The sequence below is a fragment of the Carassius gibelio genome, chromosome B14, assembly GCF_023724105.1.
Source record: "Carassius gibelio isolate Cgi1373 ecotype wild population from Czech Republic chromosome B14, carGib1.2-hapl.c, whole genome shotgun sequence".
Classification (NCBI taxonomy): Eukaryota; Metazoa; Chordata; class Actinopteri; order Cypriniformes; family Cyprinidae; genus Carassius; species Carassius gibelio.
Window position 1 is genome coordinate 14,811,691 of NC_068409.1, and position 27,544 is coordinate 14,839,234.

Here is a 27,544-nt window from a genome sequence, read left to right on the forward strand (position 1 = left end):
TTTGAGTATAAAACTTTTTATTTTTTTGATGCAAACATATTGTACTATTTGAAGATCAATATTTACAATAGTTGCCTTGCAGATGTTAGCAGAGAAAGCAGAGTCATTACTGAATGAAAACTAAAACAAAAAAGCACTTCCTTAAACCCATGTTTTAACCCACAGTACTCTGCTTTGATCTTACAGATTGATTTCCAGGAGGTAATAAATGATTGTCTACTAAAAGAAAAAACAGACAATGTTTATTATCAGCACGTCACTGGCCACACAGCACTCCTACACGCCTCTTGAAGGTATTAAACAAGATGACGGCAAAAAAATAAAATCAGACATCATTCGCCCAAGAACGAAGCTATGCTGGTACATGCCCGACCTTCAAGAAAGTCAAAGAGCCAGGGAGGATTTAAAGAACATCCTGATGGACAAAATATTATTCGACCGTCTCCCATCACCTATACACATATAAACAGGGTGAGTTTTTACATTCAGGGATGATGGGAAACACCTGGAAACTCCTGTCTTGATTGGGAACATTAAAACACAGTCAGTCTACCATCAACTGTACATTAATGTATTAATGCATTTCTCGACTCAACGCATAGACCCGTTTTGATTATGGAAGTGGAGAAGCCTGGAGCTGTAAGTCCATTCAACTCCATGATAAAACAGTTTGTTTGTGCATTTAAATACATTACATATGTAATAATACTAATGAAAAGTTATACCATCACAAACCACTGCTGTATATTAATGGAACATTATTATTTTATTTTTTTAAATACACAGAGCAAGACACATGGCTTGGACAAGGAGGTTTTCTCAGACATCAGATGGGTGCAAGGAACAAGAACACAATCTGCAAAAACAAATCCTCAGATTTCAGATTATGAATATTCACACTAACACACTAATCAAAACGCCATTCGATCCAATTACGCCTTTACTATACTGGAAAGAGAGACGCGATTCATTTAAAATCCACGAGTCCTTATGTCACTCTTAATATACACACTGAAAAGCCCTTTCTACCATGTACACGTGTGAAGAATCCCCGTTCATGTATTTAAATGTGATCTCAAAAGAGGAAACCATGAATATATTCCGGCAAGAAGTCACCCACACAGATGCATCACGCCCATTTGCTTAATAAGAGTCACAAAGAAAGAAAAAGAGAGGCGTTATACCATGGAAACTTAAAAAATACTCTGCAATTAAAACAAATGGAGAGGAAGCGAAATGCGCAGACACACACGTTCTTGTAAAAGCCTGTTCATACTAGGCTGTTAACAAACGAATGATCCACAAAGATCGTTTTCCTCGTTAGGTACACTTACTGCCTCAGGTTCTACAGGTATGTAGCCGTGGCCATTGCCTCTGTAAACTAAAAGCTTTGGAGAGGGAGGTGTTTGCGTTGCGGGGAGAAGCCGCCACAGAAGGCTTGTCATGCCTGTGAATGAGGATCATTCGAAAAGCGGCTCCAAGAAGCCTTTAACACGACTTTCAGCTACGCTCCGAAAAAAGACATCAGAAGAAGACCTGTTTGGCATCGGAGGGATTCTGCTCCATTGGACAATATGGGCATTTAAGCCTGAGAAGAGAGAGTTTACGACATTGTAATCAAGGAATATCAGCATTAATACTGCATAAAAGATTAATTTCCATACATTTATTTTGGCAACACTTTGTTTTACGGTGACCTTGTTACTATTGTAAACTAACCCAAGCAACTAACCCAAAAGTAAATACATGTAGTTATTTAATAATACACCACAGTTGTTATTTGTGTAATTATAATCTAAAAATGTCACCTCAAAATACATTTTAGACGAGGGATTTATTAAATCATACAGTGAGTACCTGGCTTAAGTTAAGTTATTTGCAATCATCTGTCAATCAACTATGGCTACTGGTGCTAATGCTGTAGCAACAGCTGCAGTCTGCACTTTAACCCTGGTTAAATGGTTAAATAACCATCAGGCATCAGGTCTGGGGTCTGTTTGCTAGCACTGATTACCCTTTAAACATAATGTAGAATGTGATGCATATGTCAGAGTCTTACTTTCCAGCATTGGTGAGTTTGTTAAGCGCGTCTCTGGATATGACATGCCCACAGATGAGCTTCATGGGTGGATTGCTCTCTGATGTCTGCTGCCTCAGGATAGGACAGGCAAACACAGAGTGATACCAGCAGTTCTTCCCCAGATCTATTTCAATCTAAACACATACACACACACAAACAGCAGCGATGAACAGATGAGGCATTAATGTATTTAAAATGACCACACTTATTAATAATAATAATTAGCAGATATATCAGCAAATAAAAGTAGGCATCAAGCACCTATCAGACACAGAGCAATTAGTCAAGCCAGCTGAAATCAAAATCTGAAATCGAACAGTCTGAATAGGGAAATGAACAAAAGTGTCATTTATCATTCATAATTTTGGTAGTTCATTGGTTTAAATTTGACAAATGAAAATCGCTTTCTTTTTTTCATTTCTTTGCTGGTCTTGAATTATGAAAGTTCACCTAAAAAAGCACCTTGTGTTGGCTAAATAAATTTTGAAAACCTGCTTCAGTTTATTTTGTTGTCCACTTAATTATTTGTGTTCCATAATTAATTACCAGAGTTTAAAAAAAACAGAACGACCAAAGTATTAGTATCAGTAAATGTTGTTCTAGTAAGTGATTGGTGCATCCCTAATTATAATGTAAATGTAAAAACAATTCATGTAATTAACAGATTTCAACAAAACCTTTGAAATGTTTGAAACCTTCAGAAAAAGGAATATGATTGAATAAAAGCATTAAAGGGAAAGAAAGAGACCTACTGGCAGCTCATCCTTATGCGTCCAAACACCACTGCACTGTCTCTGTTCAATAACCTGTTTGATGTTCATGAGCACCGGCAGCGCCATACAGCCAGACGCAAAACTGAGGGAGGATTCAGTAATAAAACCATCATTCGTCATTCACTCAATACAAATGAAAAAAAAAAACCCATGCATGTCTAAAACAGAGTACATTGGTCATTCGATTAATTTAAATCTAATTAACTATATGGTATTACAAATAAAAAATATTGTTCTTTTTAGCAATTTAATATGACCCCTTAAAAAAAACATTTAAGCTGAAAACAGAAATTTTCAATAATTGTAATAATTTTACAATATGACTGCTTTTTACTGTATTTTTTATTAAATAAATCTCATCTTAGCAAGACAAGTGGCTTTTTTCAAAATCATTTAAAAATCTTACCCCAAAATTTTTTACATTTACATTATGCCGACAAATAAAACACTGAATAGACATTGCAAAAAGTGGCATTTCAAGTTAAAACTTTGAAATATTTGAATTTTAAAAGCATGCCTTTGGACTCTTTTTTTTATTCCTCTCCATGGAGCACCATGTTAAACTTTCATAAAACTTCAACACATTAATGAATTGAGTGGTTCCTAAAATAGTCCTGCCATCTATTTAATAATTGGTTATGGGCCATATTGCAAATCCTACAGGGCCGGTAGAAATCTTAGAGGACTTGTTAAAGCAGAGTGTAGCAGAGATTTTTTTCAGACCTGACACTGAGTGGGGACTCCACAGAGAGTCCAAGAAGAGAGCAAGCATCTCGTGTGAAGATGTTACAGATCTCTGCCCACTGATCCGTCTCCAGCAGACTGCGGTACGGAGAGTTCTCGATCCCGTGGCGGAGGTACACTAGACTACCCATTAAGATCTGAATATCTAGTGAGCACACACAAACAAGACTCAGACGTTATCCTAAACTTTAGTCATAACATTGAGTCAGGTAGTGTAATACAGAACAAAATAACTGCATCAATGATGTAATTGATAAAACAGCCTCAATGGTGCTTCAGTTCCACCCATATGTTTATAAAAATAAAGCCTAGTTGTGGTTCATGAATTCTGGCCTGAACTTTTCCTCACCTCTGTGATGCTGCGAGGCAAACGGTTGGAAATGCCGTGCGTACTGTAAAGCTTCCTGCTGTTTGCTGATGCCCCCGTTGAGCAGGCAGATGAAGTAGAGTCTGTGGAGCTTGAACTCAAGGGTGCTGTTTAGATCCAGCAGCCGCTGACGGTTTGTCACCGCCCACCTACCACAGCAATCATACAACCAAACAAACAATTACAACGAGTAATCTCAAATCTACAATGCACATATTTAAGCCACGCCTAATCAAATTCACTGTTCTGAAAAAAGACTGAGAGGATGTGGATGAATAGACCATCCAAAGGTTTTGGACTCATTAGCTCATTATTATTATTATTATAGAAATCTTTTGTGATATTATAAATGTCCATATAGATATATCACTTTGATTGATTTAATGTGCCCTAGCTGAGCAAAGGTTTTTCTTAAAAAAGGAAAACTTTTGAAAGGCATTGTACACAAATAAAAATAAAAGCCAGAAGTAGAAAGCAAACGGATGTGATACATACTCTAAAGCTGGTCTGAGATCTTGTGTTCTTAAAGCCTCTAAAATGCGGTTGAGCTCCAGAAATGGCTGTTTCATGCTCATGTCGATTACTACACCAGACTCCTGTCAATTCAGATTAACACACTACATGTTAGCGCTGGGGACAAATTGTCAACAAAATACACGAGCTGAAAAACTCACAACAGAAATGCTACAAAAGAAACTCCTACCTGACAGAGATCCTCTGCAACACTCAGCATGCCTTGTCGATAAAGATGTTCAACGATGGTTTCACTGAGATATTTCTGCCTCTCTTGAGAGTCCCAGACATTCTCAGCTACAACTGCACTCACTTCCGCATCAAAATTCTGTGCAAGAAAACAGCAGAAACATATTAGACAAAACTTTGAGGTGATTGATTTACTAAAATAAATTAAATCACAAGTCAAATTTGATCATCAAACAGGTACACATTTCACTTTTAACAGACAGAAAATATAGAGGAAAAGAGAGGAAGACCTCTCTTGAAGATATTTATTCAATCAAACATAATATATTTTATCCTTCACTAGTACGTATTTTTGTTTTTATTTTAAAATGAACATTTTATTTTCTATAATTTAAATATTTATCATAAACAACCCCCAGTTTGGGAGACTCTAAGATAAAATGTTGTTAAATTGAATGTCCATTTAATACTTGATTAAATTAAACAATTAAGTTTACAAATTCTTACTCTGTCAATTGCTTTGCCCACTTTTGACACACTGCCATGGATGTCCTTGTGCCTGGAGGCAAGCATCTGCACGGTTTCTTTGATTTCCTTGCAGCACTTGGCCATTGTTTGATGGAGCACTGACAAATCTGCATCTTGAACACCTAGAGTTGAAATGGAGTATGATGAAATATAACAACTCGGTGAACTTTGATCTAAACAGACATATGCTACTGTGACTCATCTCTGTAACGGAGTTATGCTTATATAACCATCTACAAATCTAACGTGTGGGCTAGAGGTTATACAGCTGAATGCAGTTTTTCCTGTGTTTTTGTATGTTTGTTTGCACTGCAGGCTTTTATTTATGCAGGCATCTAAAGTACACCTATTGTTCATGACTTAACATAACTGAATTGGCTTTTTTCAAAGCTGTAAAAGCACTTGGTTGACTTCCTCCTCCTCTTCTTTAGACTTGTTTTCATGTACAAACACTGACTTGTGAATCACTCTCTCACACAAGCTGACAACTGATGACATGGGGGAAAAAAATTAATGCAACTTTTTCAAGATTCTGACTTTTGTTCTTACAATTGTGAGTTAATATCTCGCATTCTGTATCATACAGACATAAACTCCAAATTCTGAGAAGTCGTCTGAAATGTGAGACATAATCTTCCAATTTTGGCGAAGTCAAAATTATAAGATATAAACTAAGAATTTAGCTTTGCACCAAAGCCAAAAATTTGGTGTTCAATTGGATTCTAAGCTCACCATAGGCAACCAATTGACTTCTCAGCTCACAGACGTTCCTCAGGAGTTCATCCAGCCTTTCCTCTGACTGATGTCCATATGTGACGAACCTGTGTAGCACCTTCTCCAGCTCTCGATCCACAAAAGCACACTGCTCCATCAGCACAGCGTTACAGCTTCCACACACACACACACACACTCACTCACTCACACACACACACACATACATACACACAATGTCCTGCAAAACAGGAAAACATAGAAATCAATCTCATATACAGATCGCGATACTACTACCTTATAAACCCTGCATAAATCTTCTGTTCTTTAGTTGGTCAATTCCAGGTATTAGTAGGGGGTGGGGGGGGGGGGTCATAATTATAACAAATTTGTCAAGGTGTGCAAATACTCTGGTTTGGTCAATCATGACATACAGTGAATTAAAGCAGATTAGAAGTTAAACTGTGTTTTGATAAATGACTAGATTTTAACCAAGCATTTCAGAGAAGCTCATTTGTCAAATTAATTTGTTAGAATCATATGAATCGTCTGAATGGTCCTCACAGCTAACAACTTGTTTGTGAGACTGAGGGCTGATTAAATAAAGCCAATGGGTCAGTAAATGATTTTTAGAGATAAGAAGATCTGATCATAAATCTGAGCCAAAAGTCTGACTCAAACCTTAGAACAAAAAATAAATAAAAATCTTAGGATTCCTACATTTTAGACATACAATACCTATCAATATGTCATTTTAAGGTTAGCAGGCAGGCACTCATAGGATATTATTCCAAGGATTTAGGCTTAAAGGCCTGTTGTCATAAAAATAAACAGCCTAGAAAGACTGAAGTACTTTGTACACAACTAATCCTAACTGGAATTAAATGTCACTCTAAAATGCAATACTTTATTGACGCATAATTAATCAGTCATAAAGGACTCTGAATGAATATAAACATGAATAAACGTCCTTGAACTTTTCAGTTCAAAACAAACATAGCCTATGCAGCCCAAACACAGCATAATGATGAGCCACAATAGCCCACAGCTATTATTCCAAATTTGTTTTAACTGTTTCAATAATACACTGCAAATAAATGCATGTCTAACTAAAGAAAACTGTAATAATCTCTAAACTTGTGCGTTGAAATGAGCAACTGTAGGATCAAAACAATCAGTTAGCTTGTTAGCATAGCCACCAATACATCTAAGTTAGCCATAAGAACGAGTCTAAAATTCAACATGCACTTTGACACTAACGAATCCATTAAAGTATGTCACTCTAGTGCTGACCTCGAGCGAATTTTAGAAGGCTATATTAAACGCGTAAATTAAATAACACATGATGTTCTTTCCTGTTTTGACACCACTTCACCAGCAGACGTCCCTGAAGCGATGCCTTGAATCTTGTTCTTCTGGAGCAATGCACTTGTTTGACGCTCTGCTGCCACCTGCGGCCTGGAAGGGGAATGTATTTACCTCAAGAAGAGCAACAAAGCACAAAAACTTTTGATATGCAAGTACAAATGACGCTTGGACCAGTTTTAATGTTCTTAGCTGGTTAAAAAATAAGCGTTTCATTGGTGTATGGTTTGTTAGGATAGGAAACTATTTGGATGAGATACAACTATTTGAAAATCTGGAATTGGTGCAAAAAAAATAAAATCGAAATATTGAGAAAAATGCCTTTAAAGTTGTCCAGATTAAGTCCTTAGAAATGCATATTACTAATAAAAATAAAGTTTTTATATATTTATTGTAGGAAATGTGCAAATTATCTTCATAGAACACGATCTCTACTTAATATACTAATGATCTTTGGCATAAAAGAAAAATCGCTAATTTTTACCAATACAAATTGTTGGCTATTGCTACAAATACACCTGTGGGACTTAAGACTTAAGTTTTGTGGTCCAGGAGTTTTTCATAAGATCCACAGCAAAAAATATTTTAATGTATAACAGCTTTTTACAACGATAGGTTTTATTTATGGTATGTAATATGTACGCTGGTTTTTAAAAAAAATTAAGGTAAAAACTAGGAAAATGTCTAATGAAGATAGCATGTGTACACATATGTAACGCTCTACTGATTTTGTAATTTTTCGATCTAAACATTGTCAGCAATTATTGTTGTGCAATTTAAATTTCATCCTTTATTAACTATATCTAGTTTGATCCACCTTAATAAGGACTGTTGATAAAAAAACAGAAACAACTGCGGTCTATAGTAAAATTTTTACTTATATTTATTATGCACAAGGTACAGTACAAAATCATGGGTCTCTAACATGGCAGCAAACATTTTGCCAAAATGTCCTCAGGAAACTCTCATCTGCATTTCGTCCTGTTCATGGTGTCAAGGGCCCATAGTGCTGAAACACAGCAGCAGATTTAACAAACATACAAGAAACAAGGAACGAGTGAAAAAGATTATACAAGGACCATAAATACAAAGTGACAAAAAGTATGAAGAAAAACAGAGCTAAGCAAAGTACAAAGGTTGATGATGATGCTGCTAAAGAAGAAAAAAAGCATCTGCGTGATTAGGTTACAATGTTACAGAACCAGAAATAATAAGCGTAAGGCCTAAAGGCACTGAAAACATTGTACAATATCAGTGATGGAAATAAAAAGGTTTTCAAAAAGTTCTATGAATATGAACATCACGTCATTACATGAGGCAGATTTTCAACCAGGAATTGTACCTGGTGCACAATGAGGTTTCAAACAAAAGGTGCTTTCATAATTTTTGAGAATCAAGTGATGGGAATTTTCATATATATATATATATATATATATATATATATATATATATATATATATATATAGCAAAATTAAACCAAAATATGACTACTTGAAAAAAATAGGCTCCAGGTATGATGATATCTGTAATTAAAATACAAATCATTTAGGGAATTTCTTTGTCTAATAATCATTTTTAAGGGCTTGTCTGCATCCCTTAAATATGACTGATTGAATCTTAATAGAGGATGACAAAGCAGCCAACAATGAGCTGCTATAGGTTTCATCAGGCAGATCAACACAGGATGGTGAATGAACAGCTTGGAATCATGAATATAAAAGACGCTTTGAATTTCTCCTGATCTCTGAAAGAGTGCAAAACATTCAGAGGCACCTTTTAAAGTTAACCTGCTCATAGACACAATACAAAAACAAATAGCAGGAAAACATAACCTGCAGATTTGTAACACAACGTGGGGTTGGGGGGGGGGGGTTCTCTGACATTCTGAATGGTTACTGCAATGAGGCATCTGGAGATTTTTGAACAGTATTTTGAAATGGTGGTTGAATTTAAGTAACTAGAGAAAGTACAAATAGGCCTTTGTACTTCCTTTGTAACAAGAAGTACAAACTCATCTTTCCTAAAAGCTTTCAAGACTCAAAGGCCACAAGCATGGAGAACGAAAGGTGATACAATCACTTCCTCTAGACTTTACAAAAACTTAAAACTACTGAGTTTCTTTAATTTCTCTGACAATGTCTGAAGTAAAAATGACAAACACAAATGCGACAAAAAAAAGTGCATGATTGAAATGAAGCAGGATGATGCTGGGAATATAAATCTTCCTTGTCCTTTTTGATAGTACTTTTTTTTTTTTTATTCACAAATCAGCTAAAAAAGTACTAAGATGCCTATTATTCGTTCTCATGTAGCAACTCTGTGACACTAACAGACGGACCTGAAGAAATCATTTCAAGTACAGTGACCCGTGGAGCCATTTTTGGCCTAAGGATGTAGCTATTTCATTGTTATCACCTGGTGAAGGGACTAAACATTAGTTATCTGCTGCTTTATGTTCTCTTTTCTCTGTCAATGAAGCGTAATCAAAATCTATGCAGATTCCGTTAATAAGACACAACCGTATGGTTTGTGGTGCCCCATTTCAATCCTCCGTGAGGTCATCTTTGTGTAGATCAGAGAATGTAAACAAGTCCAGGAGGAAAAAGTAAAACAAAAAAAACACAAAAGAGCACCAGACACTAATTAAATTCCAACAAAAGGACTGAAAAAAAAAAAAAAAATCACAGTCCCACAGCACCAGGTCCAACCCTCTTTATGAACGTTTCCAAGAGGACTTGGGTTGAGAAGGCAAGCTGAACAACTTAAGAATGGTGCACATCTCCATCATTCTCAAAAGTTCAGCTGGGCACCAACTGGAAAACAGCAGTTGGCTTTCCCTACAGGTCACCTGCCGTGCCCATCAGAAACAGAGTTTGTGTGCGAGAGATGGATGTCTAGCAAAAATACAGGAGAGCTCACTTTTCTCCTTCGACAAACTCATCCCACGATGATTCCTGGTCGTCCCCTTCCACTTCCCCCAAGTCCTCAGTGTCTTCGAACTCATCATTCACATATTCATCTCCCCAGTCCTCCTCTTCCTTTTCTTCATCCTCGTCTTCGAATCCCATTCCTCCGTACTCCATTTCTTCATCATCATCATCATCATCATCCACGACTTCAAGGCCTTCATCTTCCCCTTCATCCCCGATCACCCCTTCCATCACCTCGCCTTCATCGCTCATATCTTCCTCCTTGATGTCCTTAGAAGGAGAAGAGGATGGCAAAACCACATTGTCCACTACTTCATCTGCATACGGGTCTCTTTGGGCTTGGAACGCAGGTGTGTTGGGGGCGGGGATGAAGAGCGGGGCAGCAGGCGGTAGGGCAGGCAGAGGTATTCGGCCTGACACTGACATATTTGGCGGAGGTGGTAGGATAGGTGTACCGGGCACGTACTCTCGAATTTCTCCCGGTTCCAGAGGATCGGGGCCGCAGGGGTCATGATCGCTGCAGGACAGCTTGCCGTCCAGTTTGGATATGAACAGCATTCCCTCACGGTGCTGTTTGCAGTAGGAGTTGGGACACATCTCGCAGTAGGATGCCGCCTCCCGTCTACACACATTACACTGATGCCATGGACACTCCCAGCGGCCTGGAAAATGCATATAAGGCAGATTCAATCATGATTTAGCTTGACTAACATCCTAAGCTGACCGAATAGCGAATAGAGGGAGAGTTTTTCAACTATTTAACATTACTAAAACAAGAAAACTCCTTTAAAATGCTGAAAAGAAACAAACAGAACAATATTGATAATACTAAGACATGTTTCAAGTGCACGAAATCAGCATATTAGAATGATTTCTGAAAGATCATGTGACACTGAAGACAGGTGTAACGGATGTTGAAAATTAAACATTGCCAACACAGGAATAGATTAAAACTTTACATTAAAAAGAGAAAACAAAAGAATATTTAAAACAGTTAAAATTGTAACTATGTTTCACAATATTACTGTTATATTATTTTTATTATATTCTGGACAAATAATTGTATTTGTCAAACTCAAGTAAGCATAAGAGATTTTTTTAACATTCCTTAAAAGTTCTCCTAAAGTTTTAAACATTAGTGTAAACTAAAGGCTTTCATCTTTGTTGTTTTTTAGAGGACACCCCAACCTTCCTATTTTAATACAAAATACATAAAAACAAAAGAAAAATAGAGATCAACATGGGAAAAAACACATCATAAACTTCAATACAAGGCAAAATACCGTGACACATGAAATGAAACGTGTCAAAACAAACTAGTTGCTCTTTGAAAAGGAGTCACTCACCTGCAGGTCTCTTAGACAGATTCAGACAGTCGGCGTGATAGACCTTGGGGCAGCCAGGCTTCTTACAAGACACAATCTGCCCGCCATCCCCACAGAAGAAACATTCATCCTCTCGCTCCTTGGTGACCTCCAACTGGCTCTTGCGCTTCACTGCAACCTTTTTCTTCATTTTCCGCATCTTGTCATCAGATGAGGGTTGATTCTGAACAGAAAGTTGTGTCACATCGAGTACACCAGCTTTAACCCTGAATATACCTTAAAAACAACGCTATGCCGTACCTTTGGTCTGACACCAAGGAATCCGCTGCAGTTGGGCGCTCCACATTTACACACGGTCTTCCCATTACCAAGACACTCCAAGTTATAGTTGAAAGTGAGTTCAACACCTGCAAACAGCCAACAAAACCTGTTAAACAAGCATTCACCCCTTTCTATTTCCATATTATCTAGATTCAAACTCACCTGTAGGAATGTCCTCCAATGCAAACAGCCCGACCCTGGTGTCTCCATTCACCGTCCACTTCTGCGTCTCACAGTTCGGCTGGCAGCTGTGGTTCATAAAACGTGACTGGTTTCCCTTCGGCCCGGCGTCTATGATCCGATCCTGCACATGCGCAGAAAACAGAGCCCAGTGTCAAGATAAGTGGAGAACATGTTATCAGGATAATCTGGATTGAGAATTGCCTCAAGTGACTGACCTTATCCAGTGTGAGCATGTAGAAGTTGCAGATGTTGTTCTCCTGTGCATGTTTGATCCTGGCTCGACACTCCTCTTCGTCAATGACCTCTCCAACATACTCATTCACAAAAGCTCCCTATGGTGGAGTAATGTAATTTGATTAAAAGAGTAAGAGAGACATAATTAGTCTCATATGTGTGTGGTCAGAGCTGGGTCGTAACTGGATTCCTAAAATTAAATACTTATTCAATTACATTTTTAAATTGTCGTATTCAGACTACAGTTACTTTCTTAGGGATTACATTATGATAACATTATTTACATCATAGAAATCATTTATTCTGAATTTATTGATTTTCCCTAATTCCTCTTTTTCATCTTTTAAATTTTCCTTTCTTAAAATAACCTACTGCTAATATAAAATCAGAAAGTCCTCCAGTTTTGTGGAAATACACACAAAAATCCTTTATTTTTATTTGAATTGGCACTCATTCGGTTATTTTACCATGTATTACTTTGGAAGGTGCACAAATTCTCCAATTTGTCATCTGATACTCTTTCACCTAATATATTTTTGTTTAAAGAATTCAAAGTTTATTTAAATATTTTAATAATGAAGTATCACACTTGCATGTTCATTGGCTATGGTCACAACATGCAGGTAAACAAATCAAATATTAAATTTTTTCATTAAGTGTTTTATTTTGATAAACTTTCCTGTTTAAATCTATGTGAGAAAACAAAATAGGTCAAAAGTAATTATATTACCTAAAATGTGTAATGTACTGGATTGAGTTAATAACTACAATTTGTGTCATGTAACATGGAATCAGTAACAGACTAAAATTTGTAAGTAGTCTACCCAGCTCTGTGTGTATTATTATCTCTCAAATAAATCCGCAAGTAAATACAGCCCACCTTCTTGATGTCAGACACACCGCGTAAACCCCAACCACGCGACAGCGTCCTGAAGATCTCCACCTCGGTGTACTGGCGTTTGGTGAAGCTTTGGTTCTGACAGCGAACCGATGCTGGACACACTTGAGGATGACACTCGTACATTAGCATGCGGTTGATGCACTCCGAGTCAATGCCACACGGGTTCTCGTCTTCGGCTTTGCAGTTGCAGCGTGGGATCTCAGACAGATCTGCCGTGATGATCTGCACTTTTCCTATCGGTCTGTTCACCTACGTGAAAATCGATCAGTGTTCAAAAGAGATCAGTGTCAGTCTGAGAAGCCAGCATTAGGCCAATTCTAAGAAAGGAAGATCAACATGATGCTGAAGAAGTCTTGAAGGATAACCCTTCACCTTCATGACATTAACCAGTTATTTTTTCATAGAACGCAAAGGGAGAATTTGAGTAACGTGCAATTTTTTGGGGGATATCACCAGGAAATTTTGTTTTATGAAAAGGACCAGGGTCAAGATTCATCACAAGTTTGATAATGTGCACCAGGGAAAATAATAAAATGACATGCAAGTAAATAAACAAAATTAGTCACATTGTACTAACCAAGCATTTGACATTATTACCTTAATGTGTTTGTATGGCGGAGGTTTCTTGTCATTCTTCCGGTCTTCTTGAAGCTGTCTCATCTCCTTCTCCGCCTGCAGTTCCCTGAATCTTTCGGCCGCTTCGTTTAAAGCTAAGAAAAATACCAATTTGCTCTCAATGTTGAAAGAATCCACATTGTAAACTCTAATCAACACAACCAGTAGGCTTTAAGTGGATTCAGCATACATATATTAATTACATTTCCACAGTGACTTCAATTTTTATATATAAAACAAACTGTCATACTGTCATAATCGGTCATAATGTGATAAAGTGCCAAAATACAGCAGATTATTCAGACTTCCACCATCAACAAAACCACCACAAAATCCTATTCCACAGTTATATTTTAGATAGCAAATATGTAATGATATTAAGTGTGAATCTTAAGTATGGCACCTGATAACCTAATTGTGTTAACTAACTATTTTAGATAACTGCAGGAGTGTAAAATTACCTTTCTTATAGACAGCATCTGCACCCTTTCCCATTTTTTCCTTATTGTTGGCATCCCCTTCCATATAGGGAAAACAGCGAGCCTGATAGGTCCACACGTAGTCTTTGGAGCCGAAGAAGTGCACAGGAAACTCTCCCACCTCATGCCGCATGCGGTAGATGTTCTCAGGAACATTTTTGGGTTGAGTCACTTCAGCAGGCCACCACCTGGAACAAAAGGTCCGAAATGCATCAGAGAACATCATCAATACTACAAAAGTGAAAGTGGTAGTGGTGAAACACCACACAAACCTGTAGCGGCCCACTTTGACCCACAGAATGTCCTTGTAGTGGGGTTTCTTTCCTGCTCGGCAGTCGTTACAGAACCAGCTTCCCTGGGGCATGTCAATGTTCAGACACTCACGGTGAAAGGCAGCAGGGCAAGATTCACAGCAGAGCAGACTTCCTCCTATAGGAAGAGACGGAAAACAAATGTAATTGCAATAAACAACCGTAGTAAAATGTTTGCTCTGTCCTCACTAGAACACACTCTTTTCCAACTTGGATAGTAATAGCCTTAGCAAGCACAAGTAATATTTCTAACTGGACTGCATACCTTCAGAACACACAAAACACCAGCTAACGTTGATGTGTTCATGGTTTTTGCACCCTTTGCGTGGAGTGAAGTGGTTGGGGCACAGGAAGCTGTTATTGGCCAGTGGGACGCTGCCGGCAGCCATACAGTAATCACTGGCGTGGTAGGCCACAGGGCAGCGGACGCAGCGGGTCAAGCGACCTGTGAGATGGACAAGTTCTGATCAATGACAAGAAACCACGCTTTTCTTATACGTAGAAACAACAGATTTGATTTAGTTTAATAATCTTTGCAAACACAATATCTGAAATAATGTCACCTTTGGAGATACCAGGGTTGGCAGGGTTGGTGATGAAGCAAGCCAGACAGACGTGGAGGGAGCAGCGGAAGCCGCGGTTCTGAGCGACGGTGGGGGAATATTTCAGGATGCATTCCATGTGATAAAACTTCCCACACACAGGGATCATACACCTCCTGACCTCCTTGTCAGGCTTCTTACACACAAAACATGTGTGCACACCTACAGAAAGGGAGAACAGGAAAGACACACAAAGAAATGAAGGTGTTCGTTTTTATCCATCCTAACAGTTTCAAAATGGCTAAAAAGTTTGGCTGATATATTGGTTATGGAGTGGTTACTCACCCGTCTTACACTCTTGGCAGATAAACCGGCCTTTAGGGGTCTCTGTGAGGCCGATGCACTGCAGATGGAAGGCACCACAGCACTGTCCCTCACAGAGGAGCAGTTCACCTGTTTTCTCACAGACCTACAAGACATAATCCAAAAACAGTGTTACACTGATTTTTAGGACAAACACTACCATTCAAAAGATGGGGGTTGGTAAGATTGTAAATGCTTTCGGAAGAATAAAGTAGGGATGCATCGAAATGAAAATTATTGGCCAAAGCGGAAACCAAACAAAATAAAACACTGGGGCAAAACATTAGAAATATTACAATTTGAACACTATGTGTGAATTTTATAATAAATGTTTTACTAGAAGAGTTATTATTAGTAATATTTATTTTAGAGTAATTATTATTTATTGTTATTATTACTTTGTTCTTACTTTTTCTACTGTCTTTTTTATTTTATTTTACAGAACGAGTAAAATTACAATACAAACATTTATAAATGTTGATGGACTTCTTGCTGTTTTCTCAGCTTTATATTTTGGCGGGACCCCACAGGAAGACCTCAGTGCCCCTTTTTGTTGACAGCAGCAAATTTATAAAGGATTCTCATTATGAATTTGGGAAGATGTTTGTCACACATTTCACACTGTCACATGCTGCTCTGTCAGAATACATGCAATTTGTGCGTGTATTAGAAAACAATTGTTTAAGGGAATTTTGTGATTTTAAATCACCATACAGTAGCCAGCAACAACCACAACTTCCTCATCTCATCGAAGACATGCAATACAGTACTAAATGGTTTTAAAAACGTTTTAAATGGTTCCACACTGCGGAACATTCAGTGCATCCCTAAAATAAAGCTAACTTATACACAAAGGCGAAATTACATTGTCTAATATATATATATATATATATATATATATATATATATATATATATATATATATATATATATATATATAAGATTTTTACCTGGCAAACATTCTCCTTCAACGATGCACCTCCGCCTTTCTCCCCTGATTTTCTATTGGTTGAGAGTCCTGATAAGTCACCTGATAAAGAATCTCTGCTTGAAAAAGCACTATCATTCAGTCCTGCACCAAAAACCTGAAAAAAAAAGAAATAAAATGAAAAAAAGTTATATAAATCTATAAATAGAGATATATCTCACCATGATGAATCAAAGAATCAAAACAAGAAAGAAGCTAGATCATAAGGTTTGAATCACGAGGATAAGTGATGACATCATAATTTCAGACTGATGAAAAATGTGCAGCTAATAATAATAACCTCAGAGAGCAGCGAGTCCTCGCCATTTGCCTGAGGCTTTGACGGGCTGCACTGATCTTCTTCGAGCTGGATCTGGCAGACACTGGGTGAGTCCGGCTGGATTGGGGACGATGTTCTTATTTCATCCTCACTTTGTGGTGCTGCTAAGGATGACAGAAATAAATATCACTGTACATTTTTAGAAAATATAATGGTGGATCAATTACAATATTCTTAATAAAATACAACAAATACATGATTGTAATGACAAAAGTCACACATGAGAAAACAAACCTGATGCAGCACAGGGGCTTGACGGTCTAGGTCCAGGCTCTTCCTGTTTCTGTTCAAAATAAAGAAATAAAAAATATTAATATATCTCAGTAGTGTTGCTGGTCGAAATACATTTTTAATATAACATTTTATAATGGTTAAATGGGTGTTAAAAATACATTTAAAAAGTACAACAAAATATAGTATAAAGAATAAAGTACTTTTAAAATCAACTATCAGTTTGTAGTTAATCATTTCTAAATCGTAGTCTATCAACAAATAGTGAGTTAGTTATTGTCACCATAAGTTGCAAAAGTTGATAGTTATTCATTAATAGTTAATTCTTATGTGCAAAGAGAACTGATAGACATTTATGCTTAAGGTTTTTGTAAACATTTTAGGAACGCTTGCTATTAATGCAATTAATGTTTTATAAAGTTAAGTTATTCCCTTTATTTTATAATTTCTGAGACCTTATCATACTTCTAATAAACAATTAACAACTTCTTTACTATGGCTATAAATACTGTACATGAGTTAGGTATTGTTTAAAAGTTGGTAACAAGGGATAATTAAAACGTAATAAAACATGACAATGAATGAAGAACTAACTATTTGTTCATAACATATTAGTGTATAATTATTTATGATTTAACACCATGTCAGCAGCAGTGGTTATATTCATAGAAAAAGCAAACATGTCAATTTAACTATTCAGTCATATAAACTGAACAAAATTATAAACGCAACCCTTTTGTTTTTGCCCCCATTTTTCATTAGCTCAACTCAAATATCTAAGACTTTTTCTATGTATACAAAAGGCCTATTTCTCTCAAATATTGTTCACTAATCTGACTAAATCTGTGTTAGTGAGCACTTCTACTTTACCAAGATATTCCATTCACCTCAGAGGTGTGGCATATCAAGATGCTGATTAGACAGCATGATTATTGTCACCAATTGAGCATGTTTGGTATGCTCTGGATCAGAGTATATGACCGTGTGTTCCAGTTCCTGCCAATATCCAGGATCTTCACACAGCCATTGAAGAGGAGTGGACCAACATTCCACAAGCCACAATCAACAACCTGATCAACTCTATGCGAAGGAGATGTGATGCACTGTGTGAGGCAAATTGTGGCCACACCAGATACTGACTGGTTTTCAGACCCCACTGCACATTTTAGATTGGGGTTTTATTGTGGCCAGCCTAAGGCACACCTGTGCAATAATCATGCTGTCTAATCAGCATCTTGATATGCCACACCTCTGAGGTGGATGGATTATCTCGGCAAAGGAGAAGTGCTCGCTTACACAGATTTAGACAGATTAGTGAACATTATTTGAGAGAAATATGCCTTTTGTGTACATAGAAAAGTATTAGATCTTTGAGTTCAGCTCATGAAAAATGTGGGCAAAAACAAAAGTGTTGCGTTTATAATTTTGTTCAGCGTTTATATTTCATCTCAAAACCATATTAGTGTATATTATAAACTATAGTGTATTATAAACAATGAATTTTATTGTGCAAATGATTTTAAAGTTAATGTATACTTATTATAATTACACTTATTATTTGTGTTACCAATTTATTACAATTATAAACATTACTAAAAAACTAATTGCACATTGAAGTACACCCCATAACATTACCTGCACATCCTTGAGATCCGATTCATCTGGGCTGGTATTTTGTTGTTGTTTACTCTCCTGATTTAACAGAAGTAAAAAAAAAAAATAAGCAAATACAGAAGACCCCAACACATAAAATTTTTTTTTAGAAATCATATAGACCCCTAACCTCTTTCTTTGGGACCTTTACAGAATCCCCCTCAACGATGCAGTCAAGAATTTTCTGCACAGTCTTACGTGGTCTCTTTCTATCTGAGGATGCTGCAACAGCAATATAAAATATGTTTATACCTACAGCTGACATTTACAAGTAAAGTGCCTTAAACTATACATTCTTACCAGATTTCTTCTCACATGACTCTCTGTTTAGCGATGGGCCTCCACAGGATGGCGATAATGGTGTTGAAGGTGATACGAGACCATCTGCTGGTTCGATCTGCTCCTCTGGTGTGGCCTGCTCAGAGGGTTTTTTAGGTGAAGAGCTTAAAGCTTCAGGTGCGATCTGCTCAGGTGCCAGCTGCTCAGCATTAGTGTTGGCGATCAAAGATTCCTTCAGGAAAGGTATGAAATAACATTATTCACATATAGAAATACAGTTGGTGCACGTTACGAATACCTCACTCAAAACTGAATTATGATATCATTTTGGTACCTTGCTGTATGAAAAATTTGCACCCATCAATTATAGCCTATGCTCTCAAATCTCATTTGTGTATATTCAAACTTGACACTTCATGTTGCATGTTGTGTCATTGACACCAAACATCATTGGCTCTTGCATGGATTTAAATGTCTTGAATGCAAGCATGAACAAGACTACAAAAGAAACTACAATTTCTATATGTTTTTGTAATTTTGCAGGCCGGATAATTCTAGTATCCACTTTTGTTTTATGGAGAAGAGCTAAATATTATGGCATCGAAAATTCTGCTTTTGTGTCCGTGGAAGAAAGTAAAATATGTTTTAAATTACATGAAGATGAGTGACAGAATGACAGAATGTTCATTTTTCGATGAATTACTGAAAATAAATTTGAATTGCTTCTGTGGTTTTGAAGTCCATAGGATCAACAGAAACAATGTAAAGAGTTAAAGAAACAGCTTACTGTTTTACAGGACTCTGGAGTTTTCTTGACTTTTTTCTTTGTGGAAAATATCGGTTCATATTCTTCACTGCATTCAATAAGCCTCTTGCTTGGTTTTCTGAGCCTTTTGTTTTCTGACAACAGAATCATTAAAAATCATTGAATTTGGTTTACAACATTTAACATTAAATCTAACTATTGATATTTCATGTAATATCTCAGTTACCTGAAGCATCTTTTTTATCAGGGACGTCAGAATGAGCCGTTTCTTCAAGACTGTCTTTGAAAACTCCATTTAGCTCTGTGGACTCCTTCACTACATCTTGATTCAAACCAACCAGATCGCTCTTTGGCTTGGTGCTTTTCCCAATTCCAGACTCAAATGTCTGCCATCGCTTTTTAGGAGCAACCTTGGAGATGGTGCCTTTGCCACAGACATCAGGAACAGCATCACAGTGAGAGTTGGAAAGTTCAGCTAACAGAGGAAAACTCTTTTCAAGTGCATCCAAACCTGCTGATGAGTTCTGCTTTTTCAGCGGAGAAACTAAATTGTTCCCACCATCGTGTTTATGCGTCTCCTTTTTCACCGATGATTTTGGCTTAGCCTTGCTCTGTTTTGAGCTGTTTGGCGTTGATGTCTTTCCCTGCCGACTGTTCTGATCCGCAATCGCCTCATTTGTTGTTTCTTCTCCAGGTGGGATAAGAGAAGGTTCTTCCCTGATGAGAGAGGATGGAGATGTGGGAGGAAGGGTTAAAGGTTTCCCTTCCTTCTCCCGGCTGTCGTGCAGATCCTTCAGGAGCATTAGGAAAGTGCTGAATTTGTAGTTCGAATCCGCATGGAGCGAAGTTTCTCCTGAGCTGCGTTCCTCTTTGACAAGAGACCTGAAAGAAAGCTCCTTTATATCCTGGAAAGCGTCCATGGGAGAGATGGAGGGAGACGGGAAGGACGAAGATGAAGTGTCTGAGATTATGCTCTCGTTTTTGATTTTAACAGAATTGTGGGAGGATTCAGTCACATCTGACTTGAAACATTTATGTCGAGGTCCATTCTGAACGTCCTTTTTCTCATTTTGGATTCTTGTAAACTTAAGAGTTGGGTTTGGCGGTGTGTGAGAGATATAGGCATCTGTGGACTCTTTGCTGTCCTCTGTTTTTACCTGCCATTGTTGTTTTGAGAACTCAGAATGGGCGGTGGGGGATGAACACTTGTAAAACTCTGATTGTTCATCGCCAACACATGGGGAGGGAGATTTTGGCTCCTGACTTAAATCTTTCTCCTTGGTTTCTTCACTGGCGGCAAGTGCTCTTGAGATTAAGCCAGTGCTGGCAGGAAAATAAAAAGAGTGCATGGCAAAAGACCCATCTGAGGACCCTGGGGAACTGCTTTCCTTCTGTCTGGAGTTCGTAGCCCTAAGTGTTTTTTCTTTGGGTGTTGACTTCTTTAGCTTACTGTTGGTTGTGCATTTTGAACCAGCCTCTGTCTTCTTCACCTGCTTATCCACGTTGGCTTTTTTTATCTTTTTACTTGGCTGTACTTTCTTATGTTTAGTGCTTAGTTCTTTCGCTGCCTCTTCCTGTGGCAATTGCTGTGAACGTTTGGGACACAGGATCCTCGGGACAGAGTCAATATCTGAATACAGACTATCTAGGGGGTCCGGCTTGTGCCGATCGGTGGCTGTGGAAGGTTTGTAGCTGCCTGATGAAGTGATTGATAATGGTTTTGATGATAAAGAGTTTTCAGTTATTTTCACAAGAGATTTTACAGTTGAGCTGTTCTTCTTAGTTGCCTTCTTTTTGCTTCCAGTGGCAGGTTTTCCTTTGTTCTTAACGGATGGATCTAGACCATTGGACAAAAGTGAGCTTGATAATGTGGACTGTGTAGAAGATGTCGGGCAAGCAGGACTTTTTGGTGCCTTGTCTTCTGTAATAGGCATGTGCACATCCCGAATTAAAGTCAATGGAGGTTCGCTATTTAACCGTTTGGTCAGTGCTGCCTCTGCCTCCAAGACACTAGCTTTCCATGATGGCATTAGACGTTTGGGAACCTGTAGAATAAAAAAAAAATCATAAACTTTCTATCAAAAGCATTAAATGTCATTTAATCATAAGCATTCATTTTTCAAAATATGAGAACAAAACAGTTGCAAGTTAGCTTTACCGTGTATTTGTAATCTTTGTCCTTCTGTCTTCCTCTTCGTCTAAGTACAGGCAGTTTTTCAAACTGATGGCCTCCATCAAAAGGAAAAGTGGCTTTTGCCGGGACCCAAGCTTGGTCTACGATCTCCCCAAACATCCTGACAAAATAGAGACGACATGGCCGACGACTGGGATCTGCAAGGAAATGTTATAATATTTAATTATTTAAAGGGAAACTCCACCCCAAAATGAAATTGAATCACTTACCCCCATGTCGTTCCAAACCTGTAAAAGCTCATCTTCGGAACACAATTTAAGATATTCTGGATGGAAACCAGGAGGCTTGTGACTGTCCCATAGACTGCCAAATAAGTTACATGACAAGGTCCAGAAAAGTATGAAAGACGTTGACAGAATAGTCCATCTGCCATCAGTGGTTCAACCGTAACGTTTTGAAGCGACCAGAATACTGTTTGTAAGTAAATGCCTACCCTCTTCTGTGTCAGCCGCACCACAAGGATCTTTCAAATTATAGCATAAATACATATAGAAACAGTTTATCCTTTTGGCGCGGCTGACACAGAAGAGCATAGGAAGTTTGAGTGATGTGAAGAGACACAGAGGAGACTGTTGACAAAGGAATTGTTGAAGAAATTCGTTATTTTTGCTTTCTTTACTTACAAACAGTATTCTCGTCGCTTCATAACGTTAAGTTTGAACCACTGATGGCAGATCAGGACTATTCTGACGATGCTTTTCATACTTGTATGGACCTTGACAATGTAACTTACTTGGCAGTCTATGGGACAGTCATAAGCCTCCCGGTTTTCCTCCAAAATATCTTAAATTGTGTTTTGAAGATGAACAAAGCTTTTACGGGTTTGGAACAACATGGGGGTAAGTGATTAATGAAAAAAAAAATCATTTTGGGGTGGAGTATCCCTGTAAGCCTATAAGACATAGAACAAAACAAAACATTGATAACTAACTATATTTTGTCAATAGCATGTGCCGCTACAGAAGTGTTACATCACCCATGTGAAATTAGGCATCCACTATGAATAGTCATACAAAAGGTGATTAAAACAAAAAAGATCACCTTTCATTTTGGTGTGAACTTCAATCTGTGGGTCAGTGGCTACTTGACAGGGCCACCAGGGTCTGCGGTTGAATTTGGCCCACACAACATCTTCAACAGAGTACTTTATACCTGGGAGCTGCTTCTTCTTTGGGCTGTTGGACTTTGGGTTAAAATAAAAAGTTGTTAGTTTAATCACTTCATTAATCATCAATAACATGCGTCAAGACAGCTTGAGTTGTTTGTTTAGGCTACTCTTTTATCAATACAGATACTTTCACCTTGCAAAGAGCCATTAGTGGGTGACAACCTAACTGCAACCCACCATACTACAGCCTTTGTCTTACTGTGTCAAAGATCTTGGTCAGATAAGTTTCACAAAAGAAGTATGAACCAACGAGCACTTAGCCTACACCTCCTACTCAACAATTCAGTGCAACTGTGTGGTGCAAGAGGTGTTCATCTTGAGGAATGGTAATACAAATGACTTCCATCTATGACAACATGTAATTTAAAAACACCAGATATAAAACTCCAAATACTGGTTAAAACCAAGTTGTTATGGCAAAGCGATGTTTTGATAGTGCCAGTGTTTATACTTTTCTGCCAAATCCACTTATGAATAAATTGGGTTTCTACATATTAAGATGAGAAAAAAAGCACTTTTATCTAAGGAAACATGGAATTATGTTGATATAGATATTGTGCTACTTATTAGCACATGTGCTAAAAATTATGCATATTTTGGCTGCACGGTTCATCAAATTAAAAAGTACACAAACATTTCATGTTGACATTATCTGCATCAGTCAATTACTGTGGTTAACTGACAGAAGTGATTCCTCTTGGTTGTTTGATTAAAAGAATGAATACCTTTGTTATACTACACACTTGGTTTTCAAATATTTCTTAATTTGTGGAAAATAAATGTGTACTTAAAAATGTAAATAATTGAATAATTATGCACTGTAATTATACAGTGGGGTCCAAAAATCTGACACTGCTAATGAAAATGCTTATATTTATCATATAAGCATTTGCATCACTTAGATAGCGTTCATTACTTACTGCATACCATTTTCCAATACAAAACAACTTTAATTTGCTTTAAGCAGAGAAGCAATTGAGATGCTCCACATATTTGAGTAAAACCTAAACATTGTGTTGTCCAGCATGGTTTGAAACCGTGTGCCTTAGTGTAAACAAAACCATATTAGGTCAGATGATCAAGGTCACTATTTTGGTTTCCAAATTAGTGACTTAGAAATTGTTCAGAATATTCAAAAAAATTTATAACATTTCTTTAAATTTAATTAAGTTTATTTCAAGGTCTAAATAACAGATTTTCAATGTGGTTTTGAACTTTTGGACCCCACTGCTGTGTGTGTGTGTGTGTGTGTGTGTGTGTGTGTGTGTGTGTGTGTCATCATGAATATATATATACACTGTATTTAAAAAATAATGGATCTTCCTTCCTGCATTCTTAGGTGGAAACTCTTTAACAATATAACTTGTACACCTGTTAGGAAAAAAAACACAATTAAGACAACAAAATAAGAAATCTGATGAACATAAAAACATCTTACAGGATTTGAATGGGAGTCACTGGGTGAATCTGGTCTTTTAGAGAGACCAGAGTTGAATATTGAAGCACTGTTCTCAGTGCTTGGAAGATCGCAGTCACTGTCTGAATAATCATCCATACTGTCTAAATCCTCCATCATGACCTCGGCAGGCCAATGTGAGGGACTACCAGGAGGGTTAGACTTCGCTGTATTTTTAGAAACAAGGTTACTACTTCCATGTTTGTTTGTACTTAGGTCCAGCCTGTGGCTGCTAGGAGGCTTTGTAATTGCCAGATTTATTTTCTGGCATTTCTTTGACGTGTCTTTAAATGGTGCCACAGCATTACCCCTATCATGCTCCTCTTCATCATTATCCTTGCTGTCCCCACTATCAAACAGGGTCGACTCGAAATGCAAAATTCCATTTGGGATGGATGGAAAATGTTCCAAGCTATCAGAGCTTACTGGTGAGAAACCATTTTTGTCCACATCCTGAATAGTAGTCCTGTCAGTGTTTCCTTGCGAACTGGACGTGTGATATAGGCCTATTCCGAACTCTCCTCGACCGATGGGATTGTGTATGAGCAATTTACTTCGTCCGTGAAAGTCCTTGTCCTGCAAACTCATGTCGGCATGGTTCACCATAGTGGTCAGATCCTGAAGTCTCCTCAGCGGACTGTAGTTGGATTCCCTCTGATTGTACACAAACGGCGATGCCGAGAGTTTGTAGCCAGAGTTTAAGAAATGAATGGCAGACCCCTGGTCCCCCTGTCGCTTTGTGCTCTGGTGTCCACAGGAGTTGAGTTGAGTCTCCTGTGGATCACCACGACACCCCGAGCCATCCCTGCAAGCCACTTTGTAGGACCGATTCATGTTGTCATGGCTCCATCCTGCGACAAAATACAGGGAAATGCTTTAAATGCTTGACCTAAAGAATAATAACACTTAAAGGGTGTGTTGCAACTGGACACAAAACACTTGATGAATTGTGCATTAAACTGAACATTGCAATCTAATTCAAAACAATTATCCAGGAGACAAGATGATTCTACATTAAAATTTTGACAGCAAAAACACTAATGCTGAAAAACACCAGCATGCACATGCGATAGCAATGCTGAAAATGCTGATTAAACTGCTAGCTGGTTTCTAACTGGTGCGAGCTTGAAGACCATCTTTGACAAGCTAACCAGATGCGAGCTTAAGGTGGTCATAATGTTGTTTGGAGCACGAAAACTGGTCGACCAGCTAATGACCATCTTAAACCGGCTAGAAACCAGCTATCATGTTCCAAAACATTGCTAGCATCATAAACCGGATTTTGTAACAAGGTGGCTACTCGGGTTTCAGTCACAAGCTCTTAGGCCGTCTTGTCAAGAATCCATCAAGACAAAGATAAGAGAGCTTGAAAAACTCAACATGAATCGCTATGTCAAAGACACTTCGATATGCCCCTACTGGACTGTTTAAAGATGACCTCTGCCGCGATTTCAGTGTGAAAACGCTGGTAAAGTATGTTACATTATCATCATGTGCATCAACAGTTCCATACACTCTCGTACAGCAGTAACGTCACCCACACGGTGAGATGAAAAACGCACTAAATAAAAAAGGTACATGAGGGAAATCCCCGGTTTCTTACCATTTACGACTCGTTCACGACAAAACCACCGGAAAGCCCTTCAAATTCGAGCATGTAGCGTTACTTTTTGTCAATTTGTGAAAGCGGATCTGCAAAATCCCAGCAGCATTTGCAACAGTAGGCCCGGCCTCGGCACTCATTTCTCTCTCCAACATCAAAAATGGAGATTAATAAATAAACGAGAATGAAACTGAGCGCCTGTCATCTTCCCCCGAAGCACCACGTCAATGCATCGAAAGCACGTTTTTCAGCGGCCACGATTTCTATTAAAATACATGATTGTTTGCCCCGCTTGCCGAGTGTGCCCCTGGTTGTATGTGTGTGTTAAAACAAGCCCTGACTGACTTCGTGTGTGTGTGTGTGTGTGTGTGTGTGTGTGTGTGTGTGTGTGCTGGTGAGAGCGACCAATCGGCACAGCACACCCAACCCCCAGTCAGTATACTATACATTCACATCCACTTAACCCGACTCACTATTTCCCAGGTACATCTCTCACTTGCGCTAAATGCATGTGGACAATGTGCAAGCAAACGCAAGTTTAACTTTGTCCCAAATGCGTCCTGTATACAGTAACAGTCGACGCGCTGCGTGTTGGCCGCATGGGACGACACAACAGTGAGCCCTTGCTTTTTAACCCTCACGCCATTTGTTTCCTTGTCCTAACAAAGGCGTAACTTCCTCCATTTTAGAGAGACCGCTCGTGCTTTGCAAGGTAGCCGTCCACAATAAATCATATGAGCAGAGAACACAATTTATTGGTCTCGATCAACAGTCACATGGTCCTACATGCTTCATTTTCTAAGTTTTCTTTGCGCATTTTGTGGGTGGTTGAAAATTAGGCCATGCCACGCATAAGTGTAATATGTCAGACAGTTATGGCAAGCGGGTTTAACATGCATTCCTTACTAGTCACTAACTGTGGTGCCTTTTGTTACTACTCATATTCATAGACATTAGGCTGTAATCCAATTGTTAACATTTGTATTCTTAATAGTAAGATTTTTTAATTTCTATAAATGAACCATGCTGATATATATGCCTAACAAGTAAAAAAGCAAGTAAACCGTTTTGATAGAGACCAGTGTCTCTAATAATTGGGAAAAGATGTAACTAATTTCTGTAAAAATGGAATAGTTGTTTGTCACTATTGGGATAGTAACAGAAAAATAAATCCTAATATCTGATGAATTCACATTAAAACATTTTTTTTATCGAATTAAAACATTTAAATAAGAAATTAATTAATCAAATTAAATAATATATGAATCATTATTGGAATAGTTAATATTCATTTTAAAAAGCACTAATGTGTACTATCAACAGAAACAGATTGCAGTTAGATTAAATGTTAAATTAGCTTGCCACAGGCATGCGTCAACATCCATTGTGTCATGAGATAAAATGTAACTCGTC

General features: G+C 37.9%; 2 protein-coding genes across 3 annotated transcripts; both read right to left on the minus strand.

Annotated features, from left to right (window-relative positions):
• On the minus strand, positions 1-7,307 carry LOC127971706 (E3 ubiquitin-protein transferase RMND5B). The gene is made up of 10 exons (XM_052574913.1): positions 7,199-7,307; positions 5,927-6,146; positions 5,174-5,316; positions 4,668-4,805; positions 4,460-4,560; positions 3,947-4,113; positions 3,577-3,742; positions 2,833-2,935; positions 2,060-2,214; positions 1-1,588 (listed from the first exon to the last, which is right to left on the minus strand). Exons 2-10 carry the CDS (start codon positions 6,063-6,065, stop codon positions 1,525-1,527), a joined length of 1,176 nt encoding a protein of 391 aa, XP_052430873.1. The 5' UTR covers positions 6,066-6,146; positions 7,199-7,307; the 3' UTR covers positions 1-1,524.
• Positions 7,308-8,130: 823 nt separating this feature from the next.
• On the minus strand, positions 8,131-26,484 carry LOC127971584 (histone-lysine N-methyltransferase, H3 lysine-36 specific). Of its 2 annotated transcripts, none has more exons than XM_052574697.1 (24): positions 26,132-26,484; positions 24,511-25,379; positions 22,946-23,087; positions 21,869-22,041; positions 19,937-21,755; positions 19,732-19,844; positions 18,966-19,176; positions 18,796-18,887; positions 18,648-18,704; positions 17,016-17,064; positions 16,743-16,882; positions 16,425-16,559; positions 15,457-15,580; positions 15,133-15,333; positions 14,835-15,014; positions 14,531-14,687; positions 14,241-14,446; positions 13,762-13,874; positions 13,144-13,413; positions 12,245-12,361; positions 12,009-12,150; positions 11,826-11,932; positions 11,547-11,748; positions 8,131-10,862 (listed from the first exon to the last, which is right to left on the minus strand). In XM_052574697.1, exons 2-24 carry the CDS (start codon positions 25,360-25,362, stop codon positions 10,186-10,188), a joined length of 6,279 nt encoding a protein of 2,092 aa, XP_052430657.1. In that variant the 5' UTR covers positions 25,363-25,379; positions 26,132-26,484; the 3' UTR covers positions 8,131-10,185. The 2 variants fall into 2 exon arrangements, with proteins under 2 accessions (XP_052430657.1, XP_052430656.1); XM_052574696.1 differs by having other exon boundaries at positions 16,743-16,885.
• Positions 26,485-27,544: the final 1,060 nt, after the last annotated feature.

Bases quoted from the DNA above. Each gene is read 5' to 3' on its own strand.
- LOC127971584 (XM_052574696.1), bottom strand. From the start codon at position 25,362: ATGAATCGGTCCTACAAAGTGGCTTGCAGGGATGGCTCGGGGTGTCGT. The intron at 18,888-18,965 runs GTAAGAATGTAT...TTGCTGTTGCAG, and splicing joins GTCATGTGAGAAGAAATCTG to CATCCTCAGATAGAAAGAGA. The intron at 12,151-12,244 runs GTCAGTCACTTG...GCGCATGTGCAG, and splicing joins ACATGCTCACACTGGATAAG to GATCGGATCATAGACGCCGG.
- LOC127971706 (XM_052574913.1), bottom strand. From the start codon at position 6,065: ATGGAGCAGTGTGCTTTTGTGGATCGAGAGCTGGAGAAGGTGCTACAC. The intron at 4,806-5,173 runs GTAAGAATTTGT...TTTCTTGCACAG, and splicing joins TGGGCAAAGCAATTGACAGA to AATTTTGATGCGGAAGTGAG. The intron at 2,936-3,576 runs GTCTGAAAAAAA...ATCCTCCCTCAG, and splicing joins GAGTCCCCACTCAGTGTCAG to TTTTGCGTCTGGCTGTATGG.